A 25,259-nucleotide genomic window follows, 5' to 3' on the forward strand; every position below is an offset into this window, starting at 1 on the left:
TAGACCTCGTGAGTTATGAACAAATATCCTAGATTAAAAGTATTAAAATATTACCATCTCTATAATCCTTATAAATACACTGATTAGTTACATTTCTCAGTAACATAATGTAAAACCCTCAATTTGTTGAGTTAAGTCTTTAATAATTTAAAGTAACATTATAAGACACTGTTCTCAGGAATGTAACCAATTAGTTCTATTTTTGATAATTTTGAAGCAGGATTTTGCAGCACACTTTACAATTTCAGTATTGAAAAAAATGAACGACAGTTTATTGTCATCAGACAGCCTTAAAATTGCTCATTTACAGCTTCTGCTTTGGCAAACAAATCTTTCCTAATATCCTCATACCTTGGACAATATAAAATAACGCGTTTCTCCAATGGCAGTTTTACAGATCGGACAAATTCTTTGGGTGAAAGCGATCCTTTCAAATATGCGAGTTTCAAGTCTAATGCGGGCTACCCCTCATCGAAATTTTGCAAATGCAGTTCATTATAGCAGTTACTTCTTAACTAAACTTAAAGGTTCTTATTCCCCAAATTATTCCAACCTTGCCAAGAACTACTATTTATTGTATGTAGTGACTCAATCCACTCATCAAAATACTCGTTCAGATATCAACTGGTAAGCTTTTTAACCAAACATAGTTTATTTAAAACATTATTAAGAACTAAATTCACCACAGCTAGATCTATATTTCTCTAAAATTACTTTTACTCTAAAATACAAGTTCTTACAAGTTCTACCTGCCTGCTTGGAACAGTACATTATGTACTTCACATTAATTTATTCTCATATTGTTCATACTTGCAAATCGACACCAAGTACTCGCCACACATTTTAAAGATAGGTTCCTAGTACAGACCATATCCCCAGCAACTGCAGCATTCGGAGTGTATCTGCCTGTCCCTAAGAAAATTTGTTGTGATCTGTATTAGCGTATTTGACATGTAAAAAAAGAGGAAAATAAAGTCCAGGCTACGCATCGCCCAAAACGGCAAAAATAAATGTTGTAGGCTTGCTTGCTTTGATAGGCCATGGACGGTACTATAAAGCGTAAACTACTGTTCACACCCCTAGCAATGAAAATGGTGAAAATTTCAACGTGAAACGTCATGTTGTATCAAAACATTTTAAATTTGATTTTTTATTCAATCAACTCAGAATTGTGCTCCTTTATATGTAAATTTTCTGTGAAATTTTATATTTTCTTGGGTTATGCAGTGTGTTTTATGCCATAATGGTTCATATATATTACTGTGTAAGTGCATTTGTATAATGTTCACATCCAGGAATACTTCAATTTAAATTGTCCTTTAAAGGCAAATTTAAAATAAATAATTTTTGAAGAACGGTTTTTAGTTCAAACAAAGTAAAATCAAGTAACTTCTCCCCGTAGGTAGAGCATATAGCCGCCGCTTTGTCCGTCCGTCCGCTTTTCTTGTCAGGACATAACTCTGAAACTACAAGATATATCAACAAAAAATAGTGTAAATAGATCTCATTAATGCAGTACAAAAGCGCCCTAAGGCTGCCTTGCTTTATTTTGAAATTATTGCCCTTTTTCATTTTTACATTGTTAACTGTGTCCGGGACATAACTCGGAAACCACAAGAAGTATCAACAAATAACTTAGAAGGTAGATAGATCTCACTGAGTAGAAGTGCAATGCAGAAGAGCCGTGACATAACTCTGAAACAACAACAGATATCAACAAGAAACTACTCTTTGTGACTGTGTGCGAAACATATTCGGGGAGCATCACCCGGTTCGATATATATTAAACAGAACCTTAGTAATTTGATATATGGTGTAACTTGCATCGGGGTTTAGGTCTCTAAAGTCAATGTCTCTGTGGCTGTTAATATTTTACACTATATTTTACAGCACCTAATACACACAACTTTTGTAATGAATAAGTATTATACAAATATCTATTTTTTGTGTGTAAAAGTCTAATTGCTAGTACAGCTTATATACATATTACGGGTCTAGTGCACATCAAGTGCACATTGAAGTGCACTAAAAGAGCACATCTAATGCACTCCGAGTGCACTTTGTGAAACCTTTAGTGTGAACTCAACTGTATTTGTAAACAAATTAGCTACCAAAAATATACCCAAAACATTTCAAATATATTCGACCGGTAAAGTATATATAGCAACGTTACAGGTAAAACGACTGTGTACATGGATTATATAGTATTGTATGTTATCATTACACGCAAACAAGACCCGAGAAAGAAACTATAAATCTCTGATAAGGATTGCTAATTTCAAGACAGAAATGCTCAAAGTTTAAATGTGTGTTTGCAAATGTTCTCATTATGCTTTATAATAAACCCTGAATTAAATGTGCACACATTACTAGGTAGTTAATCAAAAATTAATGCTGTGTAATTTATGCTTTTTTGATATTAAGATATCGTACGTGTCAAATGAAGAATTTGAAAGACACCAGGGTCAACATATACAGATATCTGAAGTGAAACGCATTAAAATTTTACAATCGGATTGAAGATGAAAATGTTCGTGTATGTGTTTGTGCCTACAGTTGCGTTTTTGCATTTTGCAAATTCTCAGCAACCATGTCGTCAATTTGAAATGGCGACAGATAATTTACGAGAGGTGATTATAGGTCAGTGCGAGATATACCAACAAAATATCAATCAGCCTATCTTCTGTACAGAAGGGTAAGTTTTCATTATTTTCTCATTATTTTAACATAATATGCATGAAATGTATTGACTTTTCATCGTATCTGTTTGCGTTGAACATTCCCTTCTGTTTACTGAACAAATATTGTTTAATTTAAAGAAATACAAACATTATTTGGCGATGAAATTCAATGGAAAAAATCGTATTTAAGGAGTAAACATTGTTGTCTCATAATTTAATTCATTACTTTTATTATATACAGTTTGCCGGTGAGATAATTTTTTGGGGGCGCATGCGCAATGCGCCCCCAATGGAATAACGACAAATTCAGATTTACTATGATTTGAACACAATTAGTCACCTACCTACGCTAAGCAAAATAGTTCCAAAACTTCGCAGTAACTCCCAAAATCATAGTTCCCTATCTATTTTAGAATTGACTGGCCAATTATGTACTTAATTTTGCAATCGTCTTTTAAAATTGTATGTATATTTTTGCTTTACGCGATTTTAATATTACTACGCCAGCGGTCAGACATAGCCAAAGTACTTGCATAAATATAGTACAAATTACATGTTGTCAAAAGTTAATTAAGTGTCATAGAACTCAAAAATTTAGCAAGTAATGGAATACGGATTTCAGATCAGCTAACTTTAAAGCTTATAGGGCCAAATGCTTTATAAGTGTAAATTTAAGAAAAACATTGCATGCGTATGAATACGAACTATTTTCGCCCTAGCAATCGCTATTGTTTACAAGTTCATCCGTGAAAGATTGAGAAGTTTTGCTGTTAATATAGAAGTTCCACGTGTTAAAACGAGTTGTAAGTTTTTTTATTACAAAAACCTTATCTCCCTTTTACCTAAATGTTGAATAACTTTGCTTGTTTTTATAAGTGGCGAAATCGTCGTCAAATCGTGCGGTATGTCTTAATACCGGATATCCGCGGATATGACTTATAAAAACCGGTTATGACATATATTTTACAAATTAATTATTTTTTTATACATTTTTCTTGATACGATGTTTTATAATAATAAAGTGAATTTGCCCTTTTTTCATGTACTGCAAAAACTTCATAATTAAGCTACAAAAAATCGACATGTCTTGCCTTGTCCATCACCTCATTGCAGCCAAAAAAGTATGTCGAGGCACGAATTTAAAGTCCGTGGTCGAGGTAATGGAAGAGGCAAGACATGTCATTTTTTGTAGCTTATTGTGAAGTTGCAGTGCATGAAAGACGGACACATGGCATATCAGCACATAAATAAAACATTCTAGTGTTCCATGGTTTACATGTTTTCTAAGTGTCATACCTCTTTTCCTTATTACAATGAAATTTTACTGGATTGTTATCCATTGCTGGTTTGTTTTAAGCAGATAATGACCTGTGCATCTGCAAATAGGGTACCGTTTCAGTTGATTTCCCAAAGAGGGTACCGATATGGATATGCACCGTGGGATCGGGGCCATCAACCGGGCACTTTTAGAGCATTTTTCCATGCAATTAATTAAGGAAGTGGCTAGCCGTACGGGCCGGTACGGCTAGCCAAAAGTTCTAGCCGTACGTGAGTCACGTACGACTAGCCAGGACACAATGTATTGGCTAGCCGTACGGCACTTTTCAAAAATATATGGAAGGCGAAAGTGCATATGTTAATTATGACTTTAAGCGAGGATTTTAGTCAAGAATGTTTACTTTTTAGAGATTAATCGACGTGTTGGCTACAGTAAAAAATGTACTTTGTCATCGAAAAAATAGCGTTTGGTTGCAGTTAAATAACATCAATTGAAACAGTTTACAAAAGTTTGATAATAATCCTTTTTGGTTTCATTAAGTGTAATTTTTAAATTGAAAAAAAAAAAACAAACAAACAAAAAAAACACGGAAAATAATTGTTGTTGGGCTCTGATAATTGCGTCAGTTACCGACGGTATAGAAGTTTGTCCATCGTCCATCATTAAGGAAAGTTTGCGTTATTAAATTATTTTTCCTTATCACCGTTTTTTTACTTTCTTTTTATTTATTTATTTATTTATTCCCCTCCGATCATTATTTATTCGATCCATGTGCTTAATTTAATTAACGTTTTAACAATTCATCTTTCATACAAATCATTTAAGCGTGAACATTAAGGACGTTATAACAAGAAACTTTGACACTTAATCTTATTAAGATAGATTATACAACGCTTACTCGTATACATTTTTTTTTTTTTTTTTTTTTGCAAAATTGCGGAGCATCTTTATTAAAGTGAACACACCAGGACAAATGAGAAGATTGATTAAAATCGTCGTTTAAGGACCCAAAATAACATATGCATTTTCGACTTCTATATAATTTTGAAAAGTGCCGTATGGCTAGCCAATACAGTGTGTCCAGGCTAGTTGTACGTGACTCACGTACGGCGAGAACTTTTGGCTAGCCCTACGGGCCCGTACGGCTAGCTACTTCCATTAATTAATTTTAAAGCTAGATATACACTGGGGGATTAGCATAAAAAACCCTGACATTTGTTTAGTTCCGGATAACATCTAAACGCTACCAGTACAATTTTTTTTGGAAAATGCGTTTTGACTCAAATTGATACTACATAACTGACAGGTATTCATGCCACATGGTTAATTTTGAATTTTATCCAGGGAGACATGAGAATTATGCATAATATTTATACACATTTAAAGTTAAACCATGCCAGGGTCTTTCAAATTTGAAAGACCCTGACCATGCATAATATATTTATTTTCCAATTGGAGTGAAAAAAATGAGTACATGTACATTAATAATGTTCAGAAGTATAAAATGAACTTAAGGTACAAATATTGCTCTGTCAGATGTAGTTACACTTGGTTTTTATCACATATCACTTATCAATATGAAATCATCCATTTTATATATGCCAATTTTGGATGGGAATTTTGACAGTAATTTTGGGACTTCAAAAATAAAACATTTGAAAATTTGCTGTCTTTTTTGTTGGGAACATAAATAGTTTTATAAGGGTAAAATGCTGGCTTATTACAAATAGAATAGATAATAGTTACAAATACTACAAATAATATATCAGGGATTGAAAAACGGAAAACAAAAACAACAATGCTTAAAAAATATAGATTTCCTACATGTTCTGACTCATTTTTCTTTTTTGAAGACAATTTTTCTTTTTTGAAGACACTGTTTAACTTATTCCTTTCTGGTCAAACAGTTGCCAAATATTGCATTGTGACATTTTAAAATATTTTTCGGAACATAATGGAATCGCAGCACGAGCTTTTAGTAAGTTTTTACAAAATAGAATCAGACAGAATTAAGCGTTGCATTCAACAAATCAACATCAGTTTTGTCCATCAAACACACAGGAATTATTTTGTGCTCTGTCTTACTAGTGAAACTTGAAAAATGGTTTCAAAAGAATTGAATAGAAATTTGATTTATTTATGCTAGAAATTTCACACGTCCTGCAGGACGGGCATTTCTGGGAGATTAACTTGTCCGGAGTCATTTTTACTCGTATTTATCATTTATGAGCGGACAAGTGGATTTGTCGAGCCTTGATTAACTGCAAGTGATTAACCACATTATTACCATAAAACTTATACTACATGTAATTACATTGTATGAGATAATAAATCATTTGACTTAGTAGTGAAGTAAGTTTAAGACTGCATAATATTGATATAAAAGTGAATTCAGTTAGTGGGTTCCAAACTACAGGTGGAAACTGTTCTATTTTCTATTCAAGTTTATTTTTGATGAAACATAACTTATTTCCAGACAACAGTTATATATGCTTAACAATGTTGTATTTTGATTCTTTCAAAATCTGTTGAAAATATTCATAAATTCATGAAAAGAAGTTAAAAAAAAAAGAGAAAGAAATGAGATTTGGGCATAATTTTTAGCTCGACTATTCGATAAGAATAAGTAGAGCTATTGCAGTCACCCGAGCGTCGGCGTCTGCGTAAACACTTATGTTAAAGTTTTTGTAATAGTTCAAATATTTTCAAAGTCCATTGACATATGGCTTTGAAACTTTGCACACTTGTTCACCATCATGACCCCAACCTGTAGACAGCAGGAGGTAACTGTATCAAGCATTTTGACAGAATTATGCCCCTTTTTCACTTTAGAATTTACGTTAAAGTTTTTGTAATAGTTCAAATATTTTCAAAGTCCATAGACATATGGCTTTGAAACTTTGCACACTTGTTCACAATCATGACCCCAACCTGTAGACAGGAGGAGGTAACTCTATCAAGCATTTTGACAGAATTATGCCCCTTTTTCGACTTAGAATTTACGTTAAAGTTTTTGTAATAGTTCAAATATTTTCAAAGTCCATAGACATATGGCTTTGAAACTTTGCACACTTGTTCACCATCATGACCCCAACCTGTAGACAGGAGGAGGTAACTGTATCAAGCATTTTGACAGAATTATGCCCCTTTTTCGACTTAGAATTTACGTTAAAGTTTTTGTAATAGTTCAAATATTTTCAAAGTCCATTTACATATGGCTTTGAAACTTTGCACACTTGTTCAACATCATGACCCCAACCTGTAAACAGGAGGAGGTAACTGTATCAAGCATTTTTTTTACTATCAAGCACTAAGAATAGTCGAGTGTTGCTGTCTTACCGACAGCTCTTGTTAAGAAGATAAAGATACTTCAATGAAAAAGTAAGATAGGTAACAAAAATCAATCAAATAAAAATCACATTTAAATATCAAGTTGTTCCTGACATGTCAGAACAAAATTAATAAAAACTTTTTTGAAATCTGGTAACCTTGAGCTATGTTCTCTACCGATTGAGCTATTCCGACAATTATTACTCACTTTTACAATTGTTAGTCAATCATATCTGGACATGCAACATTCCACTTACCCTTATATATGCCTTTAAAAAGGAGTGTTTCGACTATAAATACTAAAATTATACAGGAAGTACTCAGTTCAGTTCAACTCATTGATTCAGTAACTACTGATTATGGCAGCTGTCTTGATCATAATTATTGCGGCTTGCCTATGAATAAAGTGCAAAAATTTGGTACACTAGAATCTTACTATTCTGACCATAAACCTTTATACATTTTATATCATACTTGAATGCAAGTCTTTTGAATAAATTATTTCACACTAAGTGGAGTGATGAATATTGAATTCATAATTAGTTACAATTTCCATAAATTGTGTAAATAACATTTGCTCAATAGTACATATGAATTAACTGTATTGGTCAGTCATTTCTACATAAGTTCTGTTTGGAATGACTCAAAAAATTGCCTCTACTCACTTTTTTAACATGCTTATTAGTCATAATTTCTTAAGATGTTATTTAACTGTTATTTTAGAATAAAAAGATTAAGGCCTTTACTATCTATTTTCATTGGTACTAAAAAGATGGTAAATTGGTAGTGTTCAGTTCCGGGCAAACATTTTCTTCAAGTAAGAGTGTAAGACCATACATTATAATAATTAAATTATATATGTTAGAAAGTTAAAAAGGAAATGTTCATGGTTTGAAAATCTTTGTACATTTACAATTTTGACCAAATAGTTTCTCAAAGTATTTATTTGACATTTAAACTGACATAATTAGTGGCATATGTTTCTAACTTTTCTTTTTCAGGAGGTTTTTGTCAGATTGATGAATGTGAAATTAAGAGGACCCATTTTGAGAATGCATCAAGAGAGATAAAGTCTAAAATGTGATACTGTCAATGTGACTAACCTTGAAGTAAACATATGACACAATGTTTTTTCAATGTCATGGGCATATAATGAAGAGGTACATGATTATTTGTATACACTTTTCCTTAATAAATACTTTCTAAAATGTTTGACATGTTTAAAGGCCAACACCGGACTCAAGGCTTATTTAAAATCAGTAAGCTTGGCACTAAGAGCCAAATGTATATTAATTATTTCAATATCATTTCATCATGCAATCTGTTGTTAATTTAGGAACAAAAGTCGATAGCAAAAACATTTTAGCCGTGTCATGACAAAACCAACATAATGGGTTTGCGACCAGCATGGATCCAGACCAGCCTGAGCATCCGCGCAGTCTGATCAGGATCCATACTGTTCGCTATCAGTTTCTCTACTTGTAAAAGGGTTTGTAAGCGAACAGCATGGATCCTGATCAGACTGCGCGGATGCGCAAGCTGGTCTGGATCCATGCTGGTCGCAAGCCCATTATGTTGGTTTTGTTATGACACGGCTCATTTGTGACATGTAATTCACTTAAATTGTATTTTGAAATTCAAGTTTTCATTCCTTTCACCTCAAGGCAGCCCCTCACCGCTGTGGGTTCGAGTCCTGACAGGGACTTTGGATTCTTTCATGTGAGGACGCTATCCAGCTAGCTTACGGAACGTCGGTGGTTCTACTCAGGTGCCTGTTCGTGCCTGAAATAATGCACGGAAGGGCACCTGAGGTCTTCCTCCACCAGTAAAGCTGGAACGTCGCGATATGACCTATACTGTGTCCATGTGACATAAAACCCAAAACAAAACAAAAAAACCTCAAGGCATTTGACATTGAAATAGTGACTTCATGTAGTAAGCAGTCAGTAAAATCTAATCATCTCATCTTGACTTAACTGTATATAGATTATCAGAATCACTCACATTTACAAATTTATATGACTTTGAAAAGTTGTGTTACTAAGCAAATAAATAGATTTAATTGGGGTGTCCATAGTCAAAGTAATGTACCTAAACCACTTACCTTTAAAGATATACTATGCTCATCTGTAAAATATTTTAATCATGAAAATTTATTGAATTCTATGCAATTCTTTTTGAATATGTCTAATTTGAATGAAATAATGAATTAACTATGCATTGGAAGCCATGTTCCGACCTTCTTACGAGTCCTTTCTTAAAAAAACTGTCAGTTTCCTAACAACACTATATATTTATATTGTGACCACCTATAGCGTGTGGTGTTTTAACATTTAATACATAGCTACTTTATGTAAACACAAAACATACTTATTTTATGTTTACAAAGAGACTGTGTAGCAATTATCAATGTTCTATTATATTTAATATGGATTCTTTAATATGAGAAAGCAATCCAGCTAGCTTTTAAAAAAGGCGGTGGTTCTACTCAGATGCTCGTTTGTGAAATAATGCACAGAGGGGTTGAGCTCTGGCATTGGTCGCGCATTTTTATGCCCCCGCCATGTAATGGCCGGGGCATATAGTGTTACCCTGTTCCGTCCTTCCATCCTTCCGTCATTCTGTCATTCCGTCATCATCAGTTTCCGTTCATTATCTTAAGAACGGTTGCACACATTCAACTCAAATTTGACATATAGATATGTCATGAGAAAATACAGGTCAGGTTCGAATTTGGTCATGGTTCGATGATTTTTGGCAGAGTTATGCCCCTTTTACTTTGAAAATAATATGAAATTTCAGTTTCCGTTCATTATCTCCCCAATGATACAACTTATTCAACTCAAACTTGACATATGGATATGTCATGAGAAAATACAGGTCAAGTTCGAATTTGGTCATGGTTCGATGATTTTTGGCAGAGTTATGCCCCTTTTACTTCGAAAATAATATGAAATTTTCAGTTTCCGTTCATAATCTCCCCAACGGTACAACACATTCAACTCAAACTTGACATATGGATATGTCATGAGAAAACACAGGTCAAGTTCCAATTTGGTCATAGTTCAATGATTTTTGGCAGAGTTATGCCCCTTTTACTTCGAAAATAATATGAAATTTTCAGTTTCCGTTCATTATCTCCCCTAAGGTACAACACATTCATATGGATATGTCATGAAAAAAATACAGGTCAAGTTTGAATTTGGTCATGGTGCAATGATTTTTGGCAGAGTTATGCCCCTTTCACTTTGAAAGTAATATGAAATTTTCAGTTTCTGTTTATTATCTCCCCAATGGTACAACACATTCAACTCAAATTTGACATATGGATATGTTTTTGGAATGCCCAGGCCAAGTTCGAATTTGGTCATGGTTCAATGATTTTTGGCAGAGTAATGCCCCTTTCACTTTGAAAATAATATGAAATTTACAGTTTCTGTTCATTATCTACCCAACAGTGTTACATATTCAACTTAAATTTGACATATGGATATGTCAAAGGAATGGGCAGGTCAAGTTGGAATTTGGTCATGGTTTGATGATTTTTTGGCAGAGTTATGTCCCTTTAACTTTGAAAATAATATAGATACATCTTAGGAATAAGCAGTTTAAGTTTGAATTTGGTCGAGGTTCAATGATTTTAGACAAACTTATCTTTCCTGAATGTTGGAAAAATTTTGAACTTTCAAGTTAACATACAAGTATGGAATATCTCGGTCAGCAATAAACTTTTTCAAAACTCTATTTCAGAAAACAGAGATGCTTGTTTGACAGATACAGTAATAGTAGGAGTTATGAGGGAAGATAGATTGCAGTGATAACTATATTGAAGCACCACTTCATCACCAAGAACATGAGATGACTTATCAATGTTTTCAATGTGTTTGAACACCCATTTTAAATAATACAGCTCAGAGTGAATTTTTCAAAATAATTAATTCTGTTTTCAAAGTTTTTTTATTTAGATGTTAGTTGATCTTGTCAAGTACTTTATTTTTTTAGGGATGGCAACAAATACTAAAATCAATACTCGAGTACTCGGTCATTTTTCAGATCGAGTATTCGGTTACTCTGATGATTTCCAATGATCTTTAAATTTTTATCACACAATATCAACACCGTTTGCATGCTATCTTCATTTTCTATTTTAATTCATAGAATTTGTAGCTATAAATAGGATTGCAAGAAATACATATAATAAATATAAACATAAGAAATGTCAATGACAGCATTTATTATATACCTATAAATTTTCTTCCTGAAACACAGGATAATCTTGAAGCGCAAATAGGCTTCAACGGTTAGAAAATTCTGTATTATGTTAGAGACAAATACAGTACCATATATGAAAGGACTGGACTATTTTTGACGTTGGTTCTGATCTTAGCTGTGTATAACGTAGTATATGGATACGGCAACCAAAATAATAAAAGGTGCGGCTGGTTTTGCACAAATTAGGTATTCATCTGTCAGTCATAATTTATTTCTTGACAGCTACATTTCTTTTTCTGAAATTTCTTATATAAGTGTAGTATAATGAAAATCATTTATACTTCAAACGAAAAGGTATATTATAAAAGGAAAATTATGTTGTAGTAGCTTTCTGAGGCTATGCATTTTTCTACTTGCAATGTTGGAAAATTGATATCTAGCTCGCCCTTTGGTCTCGCAAGATATCAATTTCCCACCGCTGCTCGTAGCAAAATACAAAGCCCCAGAGAGCTACTACAACATAATATTCTGTATATGTATATTTTTATAATTAACAAGTTTGGGCTATCCTTGAATTTTTTTTTTTATTCAATCAAGTTTGAATTTTTTAAAATAAATTTATATGAATGCATGCAGCTTTGAAATAGTTTTTACCTATGTATATTTGGCAGTAATTTCACATGTAGCTCTTCGGAAAAAAAATCACTTGAGCAAAAAAATTATATAGGCATAAAGTGATACCCCGTTCTGTCATCATCAGTTTTTTTGTGTTTTTTTTGTATGGTTTTTGTGTCGCCTCTGTCGTCTGTCTGTCCGTCTGTCCGTCACAAAACTTGTCCGGACTACTCCTCATAAACTACTGGTGCAATTTCATCCAAACTTTACAGGAATGATCAGTACCAAGTATAGTTGTGCATATTGTCAGCATTTTCCGGTTCATTGATTTTTGTCAGAGTTATGGCCCTTTAATAATTTTTAATTTTAAAGTTTGTCTGGACTACTTCTCTTATACCACTAATGCAATTTCAATGAAACTTTACAGGATTGATCTGTAGCTCCAGTCCTTGCGCATATTGCACGGGTTTTCGGGTTAAATGATTTTTGGCCGAGTTATGGCCCTTTGATAAAAAGGTGTTTTTTTCTGTGTGTTGCCAGATACACTAAACCTTGTCCGGACTACTCCTCATTAACTACTGGTGCAATTTTATCCAAACTTTACAGGAATGATCAGTACCAAGACTAGTTGTGCACTGTCCGTCTGTCACAAAATTTGACCCAACATGAAATTGTCCATCATGAGGCGACACATGTGATTACTGATCGCTCTTGTATTTAAGAAATATGTTGTTCCAGTTATTTACAGATGTTTGTATGATTATTGGAATAAATACAGTTAACGTACACTGATTTTCGTGTTATACACTACAATCCATTGTATTATCTTGAAATGTTTTCCATGATATATACATATATATTTACATATGGAATAACTATATGGTCTAAACCATGACTTCGTGGTTTTTAGCTCGATTATTTGAAAAATATGAGAGCTATTGTAGTAACCAAGCGTCCGCGTCTGCGTTGGTTAAAGTTTATTATAAAGTCAAATATCTCGATTATTGCTCGAGATATTCAATTGAAACTTACAATAGTTATTTATAGTAACAATGTACATCAGATTGACAAGTTGAATAACTCTGCCTACAATATTAAAACTTCACATGCATTTAGGGTCATAATTGTACATGTAGGTTACTGACCAAGATCCATTATTTTATCTAGCATTTAGGCTGATTTTTCTCCCCTTTTTCAACTTAGAAATTAATGGTAAAGTTTTGCTTGTAAGCATGTTATCTCCATAACTACTGAAGCGTTTGTGCCTTTTTTGGGACAATTTTATGCATTCATGATAATAAAGCAGTGATTTACTTGATAAAACATCTTAATCCAAGCCTTTGTACATTTTCGGTCAGTTTTATGTATTCATAGGTAAGCATTTTTATACTCAATTAACACCCTTGTGACAACTTTTTTCGAATAGTCGAGCCTTACTGTCCTTGGACAGTTCTTGTGTTAGTATAATATAAACACCCTTGTGACAACTTTTTTCGAATAGTCGAGCCTTACTGTCCTCAGACAGTTCTTGTGTTAGTATAATAATAACTGAACAAAAGTTTGAAGGAGTTATATTTTACAAGGTATGCAAACAATAGCTGTTGGTAGGACAGCACACTCAACTATATGCTTAGTGCTTGACAATAGAAGAATCTTGGTTATTTAAAATATTCAAGTTCACAAAAGGACCAAATTTTTTTTTTTTAAACCCATTCTACAGATATAAGCATTGGAGAGAATCCTAGCTAGTATGCTCGCAAAGAAATGTATAAAATTTCAATTTATTTCAAAGCCAGATGTCTATGGAATTCGAAAATATCTTGAAGCCATAGGCAATCTTTAACATAGGAGTGCCTGATCTGGATCAAGTGTGCAAAGTTTTAATGCCATATGTCAATGGACTTCGGGAAAAATTGAGGTGATAGACGCCGACGTTCAGATGACTAGGATAATTCTACTTATTCTTATCGAATAATCGAGTAAAAATGTGTTTTCTTCTTTGAAAGTAGGAATGGCATCTGCTTGTAACAATAGACCACTATACAATCAACATAATGCGCCCCCAGCAGTGCTTTCAGCGCTTTGATTCATATAGGTATAATTTGTAGTTCTGTAAAGAATGGTCATAATCTTTTTTTAATTTTTACTGTGTGGTATATGTTGTATATATTGTACTAGTATACGAATAAGACTTAATGCATCGTCGGAAACCATGGAAACTATACATTCATCATTCTTAATGAAGTGTACACGACGTAACGAATATGTCTGAGTTACCGAGGGTGGTATTAATCATGCTCCATTATTAATCACCAATCATCGGTTAACATGTTGCATTTTTGCAGATTTCGAAATTGCACCGAAATCTGGGAAGCGTTTTCGGAAGCGTTTAAATTTCAGCCACGATGTAACGTAGATTACCACAGACTAGATAGATATTTCACTCTGACTGACCACAGTATTCCAAAGGATAAGGTATGTGGAACTAATATAATTTAGCAATCATGAATAAGTATAGTGTTTGTCTTGCCAAATTTCCTGAGTGATAAAAACCAGAGACATAGATAATCTATATCTCTGTAAAAACCGGTGAGAGTATGGAATTTAATTGAGCATGATGAAGTATATATAAAAAGTTCTTTTTATCTTGGGAACATGTACAAGTTTAACAGAACCTATATAAAGGTCATTGTTCTTGAAACATCCCCATTTTATGCATGTTTCACTGACAAACAAAATACTTTTGCTGTGTTAATAATACATGTACATGCAACGTGCGCTGAACATAATTATACCCCGGTACATATTATTAGGTTCACGTCTAATATATGAGCCGCGTCACGACAAAACCAACATAATGGGTTTGCGACCAGCATGGATCCAGACCAGCCTGCGCATCCGCGCAGTCTGATCAGGATCCATGCTGTTCGCTTACAAACCCTATAACAAGTAGAGAAACTGATAGCGAACAGCATGGATCATGATCAGACTGCGCGGATGCGCAGGCTGGTCTGGATCCATGCTGGTCGCAAACCCATTATGTTTGTTTTGTCGTGACGCGGCTCATATGTTTTACAAACGTGTACGAGTCTAGATAATAGAATCAGTATGGTTTTCATTAATGAAAAATAAACATTTTATTTCACACGATCAATTCTTAAGAAAAAAGAAACACATTAACTTTAAGACAACACTAAGTCAACATTTGAAATTGATATGGATCTTTTGAACTCGGAAAATTAAAACGAGGCTAGATAGAGAATACTAAACATTTGATACGGAATTTTGGCGGGGTCACCTAAAGAACACTTGATAGTACTACCGGTTTGGCGACGTTCTGTCACAAACTTGCCGCTAGACGCCATTCTTGCTCCTTGGAGGAAAAGTTGTCAATGTTACTGCTAGCAAAACCACTTAATCCCGTATATTTAACAAAGTAAGCTTTAATTACAAAGAATTAATGCACGCGCGGAATCTCGAAAACGACATAACACCCTAATTGCGACCCATATCTCATATCCTTTTGTGATATACAAAGAATTTTGTTCCCTTCATATAACGTCTTTACGCTAGAGAACACATTTTAAACATGATGTACATATATGTATTGTGGAAAAAAGCTGTCTTTGCACGTGCAAAAATACCTGTTTAAAGAAATATGCTCTTATATGCAATACACCTAATATTTGATTGTTTAAACACTACAAAAATAAGACAATGAGTATGTTTATATATACAATATATTATGCAATATCAAGTTTTAGTCCAGGAAGTAAATGTGTACACATTTGAAATCGGAGTACTGAAAATACTTTTTATAAGTGTGCATGCATTTGCTAAAATTTAGCCTTGAAACCGATAAAAATTGATAAACATTACAAATCTGATTAGGATTTGCATGTGTTAAGCATAGGCGATACTTTCTGATTGTTTCCAATAATTTAATGTGTTGAAAATTAAATACTGTTTTTAGATAGGGGTCGTGAGAAATGTTCTTGGTTTTATTTCATAAACAGACACAATTACGCAATCCAGTCTGCAATTTTCATCTCGGGGGATTCCTTTTTATATTATCTTATCATTTCATATTTGTATATCTTTTAAGTCTCGTATTGAAACTAGAAATTTTATTTGCTGGCACAATAACGATGTTTCTTTATTGCAGTCACTGTTTTGGGAAAATGTGTATCCTTTTGTAATTCGATACAGTAACCGCGGAAGGAGATTCTACGCCCTCTATGACACATTGCCTGGTAAATGTTTAATTCAATACACAATAATAAAAATGTGTTCTTACCTTTTCTCATTCGTTGCGCGGAAAGACGAGGTAGGAGGAGGACACTTGGATGGAAAATTGTCTCAAGACATTTGCTTCTCTTTTCTACATTAATGCATAATTTATCGTGATAACAACACAATGACAATCAATACCAGTTGCATGTTAACAAATCTACAAAAAAACATACAATATTATGTTTGTTATAAAAACGAAGAAAAGGTCAAAATAACAAAAATGTACCCACCAAGATGTAAAACATATTCTGTTCCATATTATGTTCATTAACAAATCATTTTCAGGTTATATTGCCAATGGACCACAGTGGTGCAGCAATGAGAGTGATACAACAGGTATGTCTCCCCCGGGCACACTTTGTCCTGGGTGGGAAGCTACGCCCGACTGTCCACAGGGAGCGCAGAGGGCATTTTGGATTGCTGCTTCCATAAACTATGGCAGCCGAGCGAGTGGAGAAATTTTCATCTTGCTAAATGCAACGTCGGATCCTATATTTTCTAATAACACGTATGTAATATGAAATGTTTCGATCGCATAATTATATCAAAGGGCTGCAACCTCTGTGGTATTTTCTGATCTTTGCAATCTAAATCATACTATCTGTATGTATTTTCCTATATAAGTTTATTTTTATATACTATAATTAATCTTACGCAGCGACTGCGTCTATAACAGTCCAGACATGTATATATTCCACTACTCGACAGTCAGATTTATGTGTACTACGCTCTGGAGTATTCGGTAATCGACATAGCTAAAAATAGCATTTTCATTGATTAAGCTTTACGGAAATTAGTGGCGGCATGGCCGAGTGGTTAACGTGTCGGACTAGTAATCTAATGATCGCTAGCCGCATGGGTTCAAACCCTGTCAGGGGCAAGTCTTTGTTTCCTTGAGCAAGAAACTTTACACTCATTGCTCAGTACTGGTTGGTTCCAGGAACGGATTCGAAAGTGTGTCTATAAGCTTATAGCTTCCTACACAATCGAACTAAAATAAATTCTGTATAAACCAAACCAACAGTTTGAGATTGATACATATGGATATTTGCATGACTAGAGCTGCATCAAAAAATCATTTTCATTTTTTATGACAGCCATACTTTATCCTTGCATATCGTGGCTACTTCCTCAAAAAAGACACTTCAAAAAAAAAGTTGCCTCGACTTGAACCTTGGGCCTCTCACACCCTAAACGAGCGCGCTACCTCTGCACCACGGTGAAGTAATACATATGTAGCTTGAAAAATAACAAATACATTGTAATTCTAAATTGAGAATTTCCATTCCGTGTTTGTAATCCTTACTAATTTCGAGGTATTTTCTTCACTATAAACCTGTTGTTTAACACTGATGAAAATAATTTAGCGAAAATCTTCTCGCCAAAACAGTACGACATGTATATATTCCACTACTCGACAGTCAGATTTATGTGTACTACGCTCTGGAGTATTCGGTAATCGACATAGCTAAAAATAGCATTTTCATTGATTAAGCTTTACGGAAATAGCCGAACATTTTTTATTGGGTAAAAAAGATATTCATCCGCGAAATTTGTGATTGTAACCTCATATTTCTATTGACTACTCTAAACTTTTAATGCACTGTAATTCGTTAAATGCATACATTAAAAATTATTCTTTATTTTAAATTGCTGGTTTTTAAGCAGTTCTGAGTGAGAACTACTTTGCGTTGTTAGATCTGTTAGGAAAATTTGTGTTAGACCGTGGATGTTAGCTATGTATTTACTGATCTTGCGATCAGAAAATACAATAAACCATTAAATTCATATAAGCATATACTTCTAAATGATATTATGTTGGTATTATAAAAACAAAGACTTTACTTAATAGAAATGAAATGTTGCATATTTGCAGGTACAATGCTATGTACGAATTACCCAGCTTGAGAGAAATCGTTGTTACAAAAGCTACAGTTTTGCTTTTAAACGAACATCCTATTCATGGCCAGTACGTATGAACTTTTTTAGACAACTGTTATCAACACGAGTTATAGTATTGGCTCATTTAAAAAAAAAAAATAGAAGGGAATAAAAAAATGGCCACTGTACATAACAGAATGATAAGATGCTTGTATGAAATTCAATAAATGTTAATTTTTCATGGATTTAACTCGAAAATTTCTTCAAAAGGTACAATAGTTTATATCAATAACACGCATTTTAATAGAGACGGTATTCTTCAACCTGATCGAAATATATATTGGATATGTTTTTATTTTGTTTCTTCATCCATTATCTTTAGTGTTCTGTTCTGTTAAAGGTTCATTATTCTCAGAAATGCTATCAATTCTATTTTTGGTATCTTGTTACAGTTTCTAAAAAAATACACATTTGCAATATAGATGAACTACCTGATGCTCTGTGGCAATTGGTAAAAATATAGTGAATAAGGATTTTATATGGAAGCCAAAATACTACTTTATTTACATTTTGCTATCTTCACGACACATTAAATATATTAATAAAACAATTTCAACACATCGCTTATATTTCTAAAGAATTAAAAAATATGGATTTCTGAGGCATAATGTACCTTTAATCTTTATCAGAAAAGTGCATAACAAAAATCTTTACAAATGCAATTTAACCGACTAAGCTGGATTTCAACAATATCTCAAACACTTGTTGATTGTGCAACGTTTTGACTACAATTTCAGATGTTTTACAAATTTCAAAAAAAAAAAAAATCTTTAAATAAGTCGAGTTTGAAAAGTAATTTACAATCTTTTAATTCTTTCAATGTTATTTCAAATATCTTTTACATATTGTAAATTGAAAACAAATTTAGTCGAAAACTATTTGGTGTGCATGAAAAAATGCAAGTTACGGCCTAGTAATCATATAATTGCCTAGCGATCATATAATTGATATTCATGCGCACGCGGAATGTTTCAATAATTGCCCGGTAGAAAGTAGATATTTTACTGTAATGACGGTTATATCATTACCAAACAAACGCCCGATCCTATAGATTATTGCATGTGGGGGAGTTATACAGATAGCTTAGGTGCTCGCTTGTGCCTGAAAAAATGCAAGGTCTTCTTAGGTCTTAATCCGCCAGTGAAGTTGGAATGTCGACATTTGAAGTGTTGCTGCAATGTTGCACTTATTCATTATTCCTCATTTACTGACTCAATCAAACCGAGTCTGCAATTTCCATGTAATTTTGTTGTGTTTATGCTCCCGAGGGCTCACTTTGTTTCCAGATTTTTATTCAACCAACCAACCAACCAACCAACCAAACAAACAAACAAACAAACAAACAAAATCAGAAAATAATTAACTAACAACACATAGAAACAGGCCTAACTGATATCTGGTTTGGCCGTACAGCTATTAAATTTGATTTCATAAATAAGGAACATGATGTGACGAAAGGTCCTGAAAATAATATTTGATAGTCACACAGCTGTACATCCAATTATTCTTCTTTCAGAACGAAATGTGGTGATCCAACCCTTGATATCATATCAAGTAAAATGAAAGCAAAACGAATAAAATATGATTGTATCGAAAATAGAAGGTAAGTTGGCATATACATTAATGTCATTTTAAAATATTACACTGTCATGTGCCCATCTCTCTTATTATGCAGCATGCAACAGTGATCGCGAGTACTACACAATGATGTTAGAAGACGGACGATGGGGCTTCTCGTCTTAGCCTACTTTTCATCTTTCAGACTATTTTAGAATAAAATATAGCAAATATTGTCTTCTAAACATAATGCCTTGATTACACGAGTTGCATTTCACTAACCCATTTTGCTACATCACCTTTTTGGGGAGGCTATGCCTCCCCATCGTCAAATCTTACTGCCGCGGTAATCAGGTCAAAAAATAGAATAGAACCTTGATTTTTTTAAGCTGACTCATCGTTCATCACAGACATTTACAATATGAAAATATTTTCATTCTTTAACTTCATATCTGCAATTTGCAAAGATAATAATTCTCTGAAAAATTCTTGATTTTTGTTTTTGTTTTTTTTTTCAAAATCACTACTCCGTGACGTCATACTGCGGCGGTAATCAGGTTTAGTCATACGTACGATGGTCATAAATAGTTCTGGTATGAAAACCCTTCTACATAATAACTTTATCAATATTTTTTTAACAAAAAGCATAAATGAAAATTTATAAGTAAATGCTTTAATTAGGTGGCAAATATTCTTTATTATTTTTGATAACAATTTTCCAATGACGGGTCATTAACTAGAACGTTGCAACACCGTAGTCTCAATATCATGCATGTTCTTTTGTTGTTATAAACCATTAATAGTCCTTAATATTTTTTTAAAGACAAATAATGGTAAACTGTCGCGTACATCAGAGACATGGATCATGCTTGCGTGATAACTAAGGAAAACTAACTTATTAGTACACCCTAGGAGGCTGTACGCGGAAAACGCTCATAAACCGCTATATCATATAGCTGTTAGTAAATATTTTGCATACATTTAACTAAAAATTCACTGATGGTGATGAACATATAGTTTGAAAACATTATATTCTTGAACCATTATCGCCGGGAAAAAAACTATTTAACTACAAAACCCGTAAGGACCCTCCGACAAAATTTCAGCACAATATTACATTTTACATTAGCAAAATAAAAAAAAGCAATACTTATATTTTCATCTTACATAATTCATTAATCAAACTTTTAACATAAAAGTATCTTTTAAAAATATGTCTGCCAATTGACAGATCCCTACTCTGATCTTTTATTTGTATAGGAATAAATTTAAACAAGTGCTCTTTTGTTTAGGAATATTTTGTAGTGAAAGTCTTAATATATCCACTAATCTCATAATTAGAATTAGACAGGTCAGGGATTTATACAACCAGTTGTTTAGTTAACTACGCTCATTTTAATCCCAATAGAAACATTCAAATATTTGGGGTAAAAAAAATGACCAAAGTACCTATAGTAGTCGTTTACGCGGTGGTAATCCTATTAAACTGATTATTGATTCGAATTGATTAGAAAACACAAATAGAAACATGTGTTTCGGTACAACAAAAATCGGAAGTAAAGTGAACAGTTAAATGACAGAAATATGTGGTCGAATATGTTTTAACAAGGAAATAATTATTTCAGAGAAAGACGCAAAGATCAGTCTTCAATCAAATGAATGACCCCGTATTGTGTAATTAGAAAGTTTATTCAATTCTAGGGCAACGCATCATAATTTGATAGTCCATGTGTAATAAAAATTCAAATTTTCAAAACAGATTATGAGATACATAAAACATATTAAAGAATAAAAAGCTTTAGAAAACAAAAAAAAACAAAAAAACAAACAAAAAAAAACAAACAAAAAACCGCATATATATACACGAATGACGTACAGTCGAGCATCGGGAATTCATCAACATATCTTACGAAACTTTAATTTGAAAACGATATTTGCGCGCGCTGAAGTGATTAATGTTTATTTGAATAAATCAAATAAAAAGAACTTATATGTTTGTGTTCTAAAAATAATCGGCGGCATAAGAGGAATTTCGTATTCATTTTACAACACTCGAAAAATTACTACAGAAAATGTGTTGTTGTTTTTTTGTTTTGTTTTCAACAAAGTGTGTGTGTTTTAAGTTTATTTATACCGGAATAACCATATGTCCGAGATTATAGCATCGGGGACGTCTTTTTCAAGCAGAATCTTCCTGGTAGCCCATTCTTCGCTCGTTGGTTGTAAAGGAGACGACAATACTGTCAAGGCATCAACTTCCTGACTGACGACAACAATCAAAGCACTGAATGTACTGATGGGGAGGCTATGACAGAATGTTTCAGGCTTATAGTTTCTTTTCTTTTTGCTTAAAATGTGCTGTTAAATAAGAAGATATGCACATTGCGCCATTTATCGCTCAGCCATTCATATATATGGTTAATATGGTTGACTATTCATTTTGTTAATATTCCAGAACATTTCATTGAGGTCTACATTCCGATTGTTAATCATGCAAATTTTTGAAAAACCTAAAAACCATTTATAAATGACACACCAGCAGGTATGACGACGGTTTCCATTATTAAGATCATCATACCATTTTACAACTGACGGTTCCTTATCAAAAATATTCTAGGACTGTTTTCATCATAAATACTTTATGTTATTTAAATATCATTGAATGATAATAACAACTGCAAGTTTTAAGCAACATTTAAAATTGAACATAAAATTATACATATTTACATCATACATGTTTCCATAATTGAGATCAATAAGACACTGTCTTGTGATGAGTATTAATATTCATGCTCTACGGACAGAAAGTTGTCTTTTTCTCCCGAAGCAAATCTCGAATAAAATCACGTTTCAGGAAATTATTTTCATTTCATTTACTCGTCGCTGACTTTGACGGCTTTGGATTAATATTAAAGCTAAATATTTCTTGAAAAATACATATCTGCAAAAGCTTATTCAAAATTGAATCAACCTAAGTTGAAAATTGATCAGGAAGTTATATCTTCTTCTTTTTACCGCCAACACTCAACCAACTTATGGTAGTTAAATCGATAGATTTTAAACCTCACTAGCTTGAAATATATACTGCGGTAAATCTGTTGTTAACAGGGTGTGCGGTTATAACGTAGGTTTTCCTTGTCGACCATTTCCCGCAAATAGATGAGAACATCGAAGCGTCAGTGCTATGAATGGTGTTATAAAAAGGCGTGTTTTGGAGGTTTTTTTTGTTGAAACTTCTCCCAAATCCCTCCAGAGGTATGCACGTCGCGGAGAAGGCACACGGCAGGTCAAGGTCAAGTCATCTCAAGTACCAGAGGTGATTGGTTTGACCTGTCGTAACTTACTCTGGAGGTTTGGCGCTAATAAATGCCGTTTTTGTTGTCGTCAGTCAGGAAAGTTGATGCATTGGACAGTACTGTCGTCTCTTTTACCACTAACGAACGAAGAATGGGCTTACCAGGAAGATTCTGCTTTTGAAAAAGACGTCCCCGATGCTATAATTCGGACATATGGTTTATTCCGGTGCCGAGAATAAATGAAACTTAACACACACACACTCTTGTTGAAAACAAAACAAAAAAAAACAACAACATATTTTCTGTAGTAATTTTTCGAGTGTTGTAAAATGAAAACGAAATTCGTCTTATGCCGCAATTATTTTTAGAACACAAACATATAACTTCTTTTTATTTGATTTATTCAAATAAACATAAATCACTTCAGCGCGCGCAAAATATCGTTTTCAATTTAAATTTTTCGTAAGATATGTTGATGAATTTCCGATGCTCGACTGTAAGTCATTCGTATATATATGCGTTTTTTTTGTTTTGTTTTTTAAAGCTTCTTATTCTTTAATATTCTTATGTATCTCATAATCTGTATTGAAAATTTTATTACACATGGACTATCAAATTATGATTCGTTGCCCTAGAATTGAATAAACTTTTCTGGGGTCAATCATTTGATTGAAGACTGATCTTTGCGTCTTTCTCTGAAATAATTATTTCCTCGTTAAAACATATTTGACCACATATTCTGTCATTTAACTGTTCACTTTACTTCCGATTTTTGTTGTACCGAAACACATGTTTCTATTTGTGTTTTCTAATCGAATCTATAATCAGTTTAATGGGATCACCACCGGGTAAACGACTACTAGGTACTTTGGTCATGTTTTTTACCCCAAATATTTGAATGTTTCTATTGGGATTAAAATAAGCGTAGATAACTAAACTACTGGTTGTATAAATCCCTGACCTGTCTAATTCTAATAATGAGATTAGTGGATATATTAAGACTTTCACTACAAAATATTCCTAAACAAAAGAGCACATTTTTAAATTTATTCCTTTACAAATAAAAGATCAGAGTAGGGATCTGTCAATTGGCAGACATATTTTTAAAAAGATATTTTTATGTTAAAAAGTTTGATTAATGAATTATGTAAGATGAAAATATAAGTATTGCTTTTTTTTATTTTGCTAATATTATAAATGTAATCTTGTGGTGAAATTTTGTGGGAGGGTCCTTACGGATTTTGTAGTTAAATAGTTTTTTTTCGGCGATAACATGGGTTTAAGAATATAATGTTTTCAAACTATATGTTCATTACCATTAGTGAATTTTTAGTTCTAAATGTATGCAAAATATTTACTAACAGCTATATGATATAGCGGTTAATGAGCGTTTTCGCGTACAGCCTCCTTAAGGTGTACTAATAAGTTAGTTTTCCTTAGTTATCACGCAAGCATGATCCATGTCTCTGATGTAAGCGACAGTTGACCATTATTTGTCTTTAAAAAATATTAAGGACTATTAATGGTTTATAACAACAAAAGAACATGCATGATATTGAGACTACGGGTGTTGCAACGTTCTAGTTAATGACCTGTCAAAAAAAAAATAAACAGTTGGTCGCTGCGTAGTAATTGGGAAACTTGTTATCAAAAATAATAAAAGAATATTTGCCACCTAATTAAAAAGCATTTATCTAAGAATTTTCATTTATGCTTTTTGTTTAAAAAATATTGATAAAGTTATTATATAGAAGGGTTTTCATACCAGAACTATTTATTACCAACGTACGTATGCCCTAAACCTGATTACCGCGGCAGTATGACGTCACGGAGTAGTGACTTTTGAAAAAATAACAAAAACAAAAATCGAGAATTATTATCTTTACAAATTGCAGATATGAAAATTAAAGAATTGAAAATATTTTCATATTGTAAATGTCTGTGATGAGTTGATGAGTCAGCTTAGAAAAAATCAAGGTACTATTTTTTGACCTGATTACCGCGGCAGTAAGATTTGACGGACGGTTATTAAACATTAGGGGTCGGGCATAGCCT

At 33.1% G+C, this 25,259-nt stretch overlaps 1 protein-coding gene and 1 long non-coding RNA gene across 3 annotated transcripts in view; both read left to right on the forward strand.

Moving 5' to 3' along the window:
• Positions 1–2,377: 2,377 nt before the first annotated feature.
• LOC132718611 (ADP-ribosyl cyclase/cyclic ADP-ribose hydrolase-like) overlaps positions 2,378–25,259 on the forward strand; it is a 53,293-nt gene continuing 30,411 nt past the window's right edge. The window contains exons 1-6 of one of the 2 annotated variants that reach the window (XM_060702328.1): positions 2,378–2,695; positions 14,463–14,592; positions 16,283–16,370; positions 16,696–16,918; positions 18,287–18,379; positions 19,868–19,954. In XM_060702328.1, the coding sequence (XP_060558311.1) occupies positions 2,523–2,695; positions 14,463–14,592; positions 16,283–16,370; positions 16,696–16,918; positions 18,287–18,379; positions 19,868–19,954 (794 nt within the window). In that variant the 5' untranslated portion in view covers positions 2,378–2,522. The remainder of the gene's footprint in view (positions 2,696–14,462; positions 14,593–16,282; positions 16,371–16,695; positions 16,919–18,286; positions 18,380–19,867; positions 19,955–25,259) is intronic. The other variant, XM_060702327.1, reaches the window with a different exon arrangement.
• Positions 3,400–11,715, forward strand: LOC132718608 (uncharacterized). The gene is made up of 3 exons (XR_009624116.1): positions 3,400–3,484; positions 8,292–8,450; positions 11,041–11,715. It is a non-coding gene; the product is annotated as an uncharacterized LOC132718608 (long non-coding RNA).

This window comes from Ruditapes philippinarum, unplaced genomic scaffold (genome assembly GCF_026571515.1).
Source record: "Ruditapes philippinarum isolate M1 unplaced genomic scaffold, ASM2657151v2 ctg856_1_1_1_1, whole genome shotgun sequence".
Taxonomy (NCBI): domain Eukaryota; kingdom Metazoa; phylum Mollusca; class Bivalvia; order Venerida; family Veneridae; genus Ruditapes; species Ruditapes philippinarum.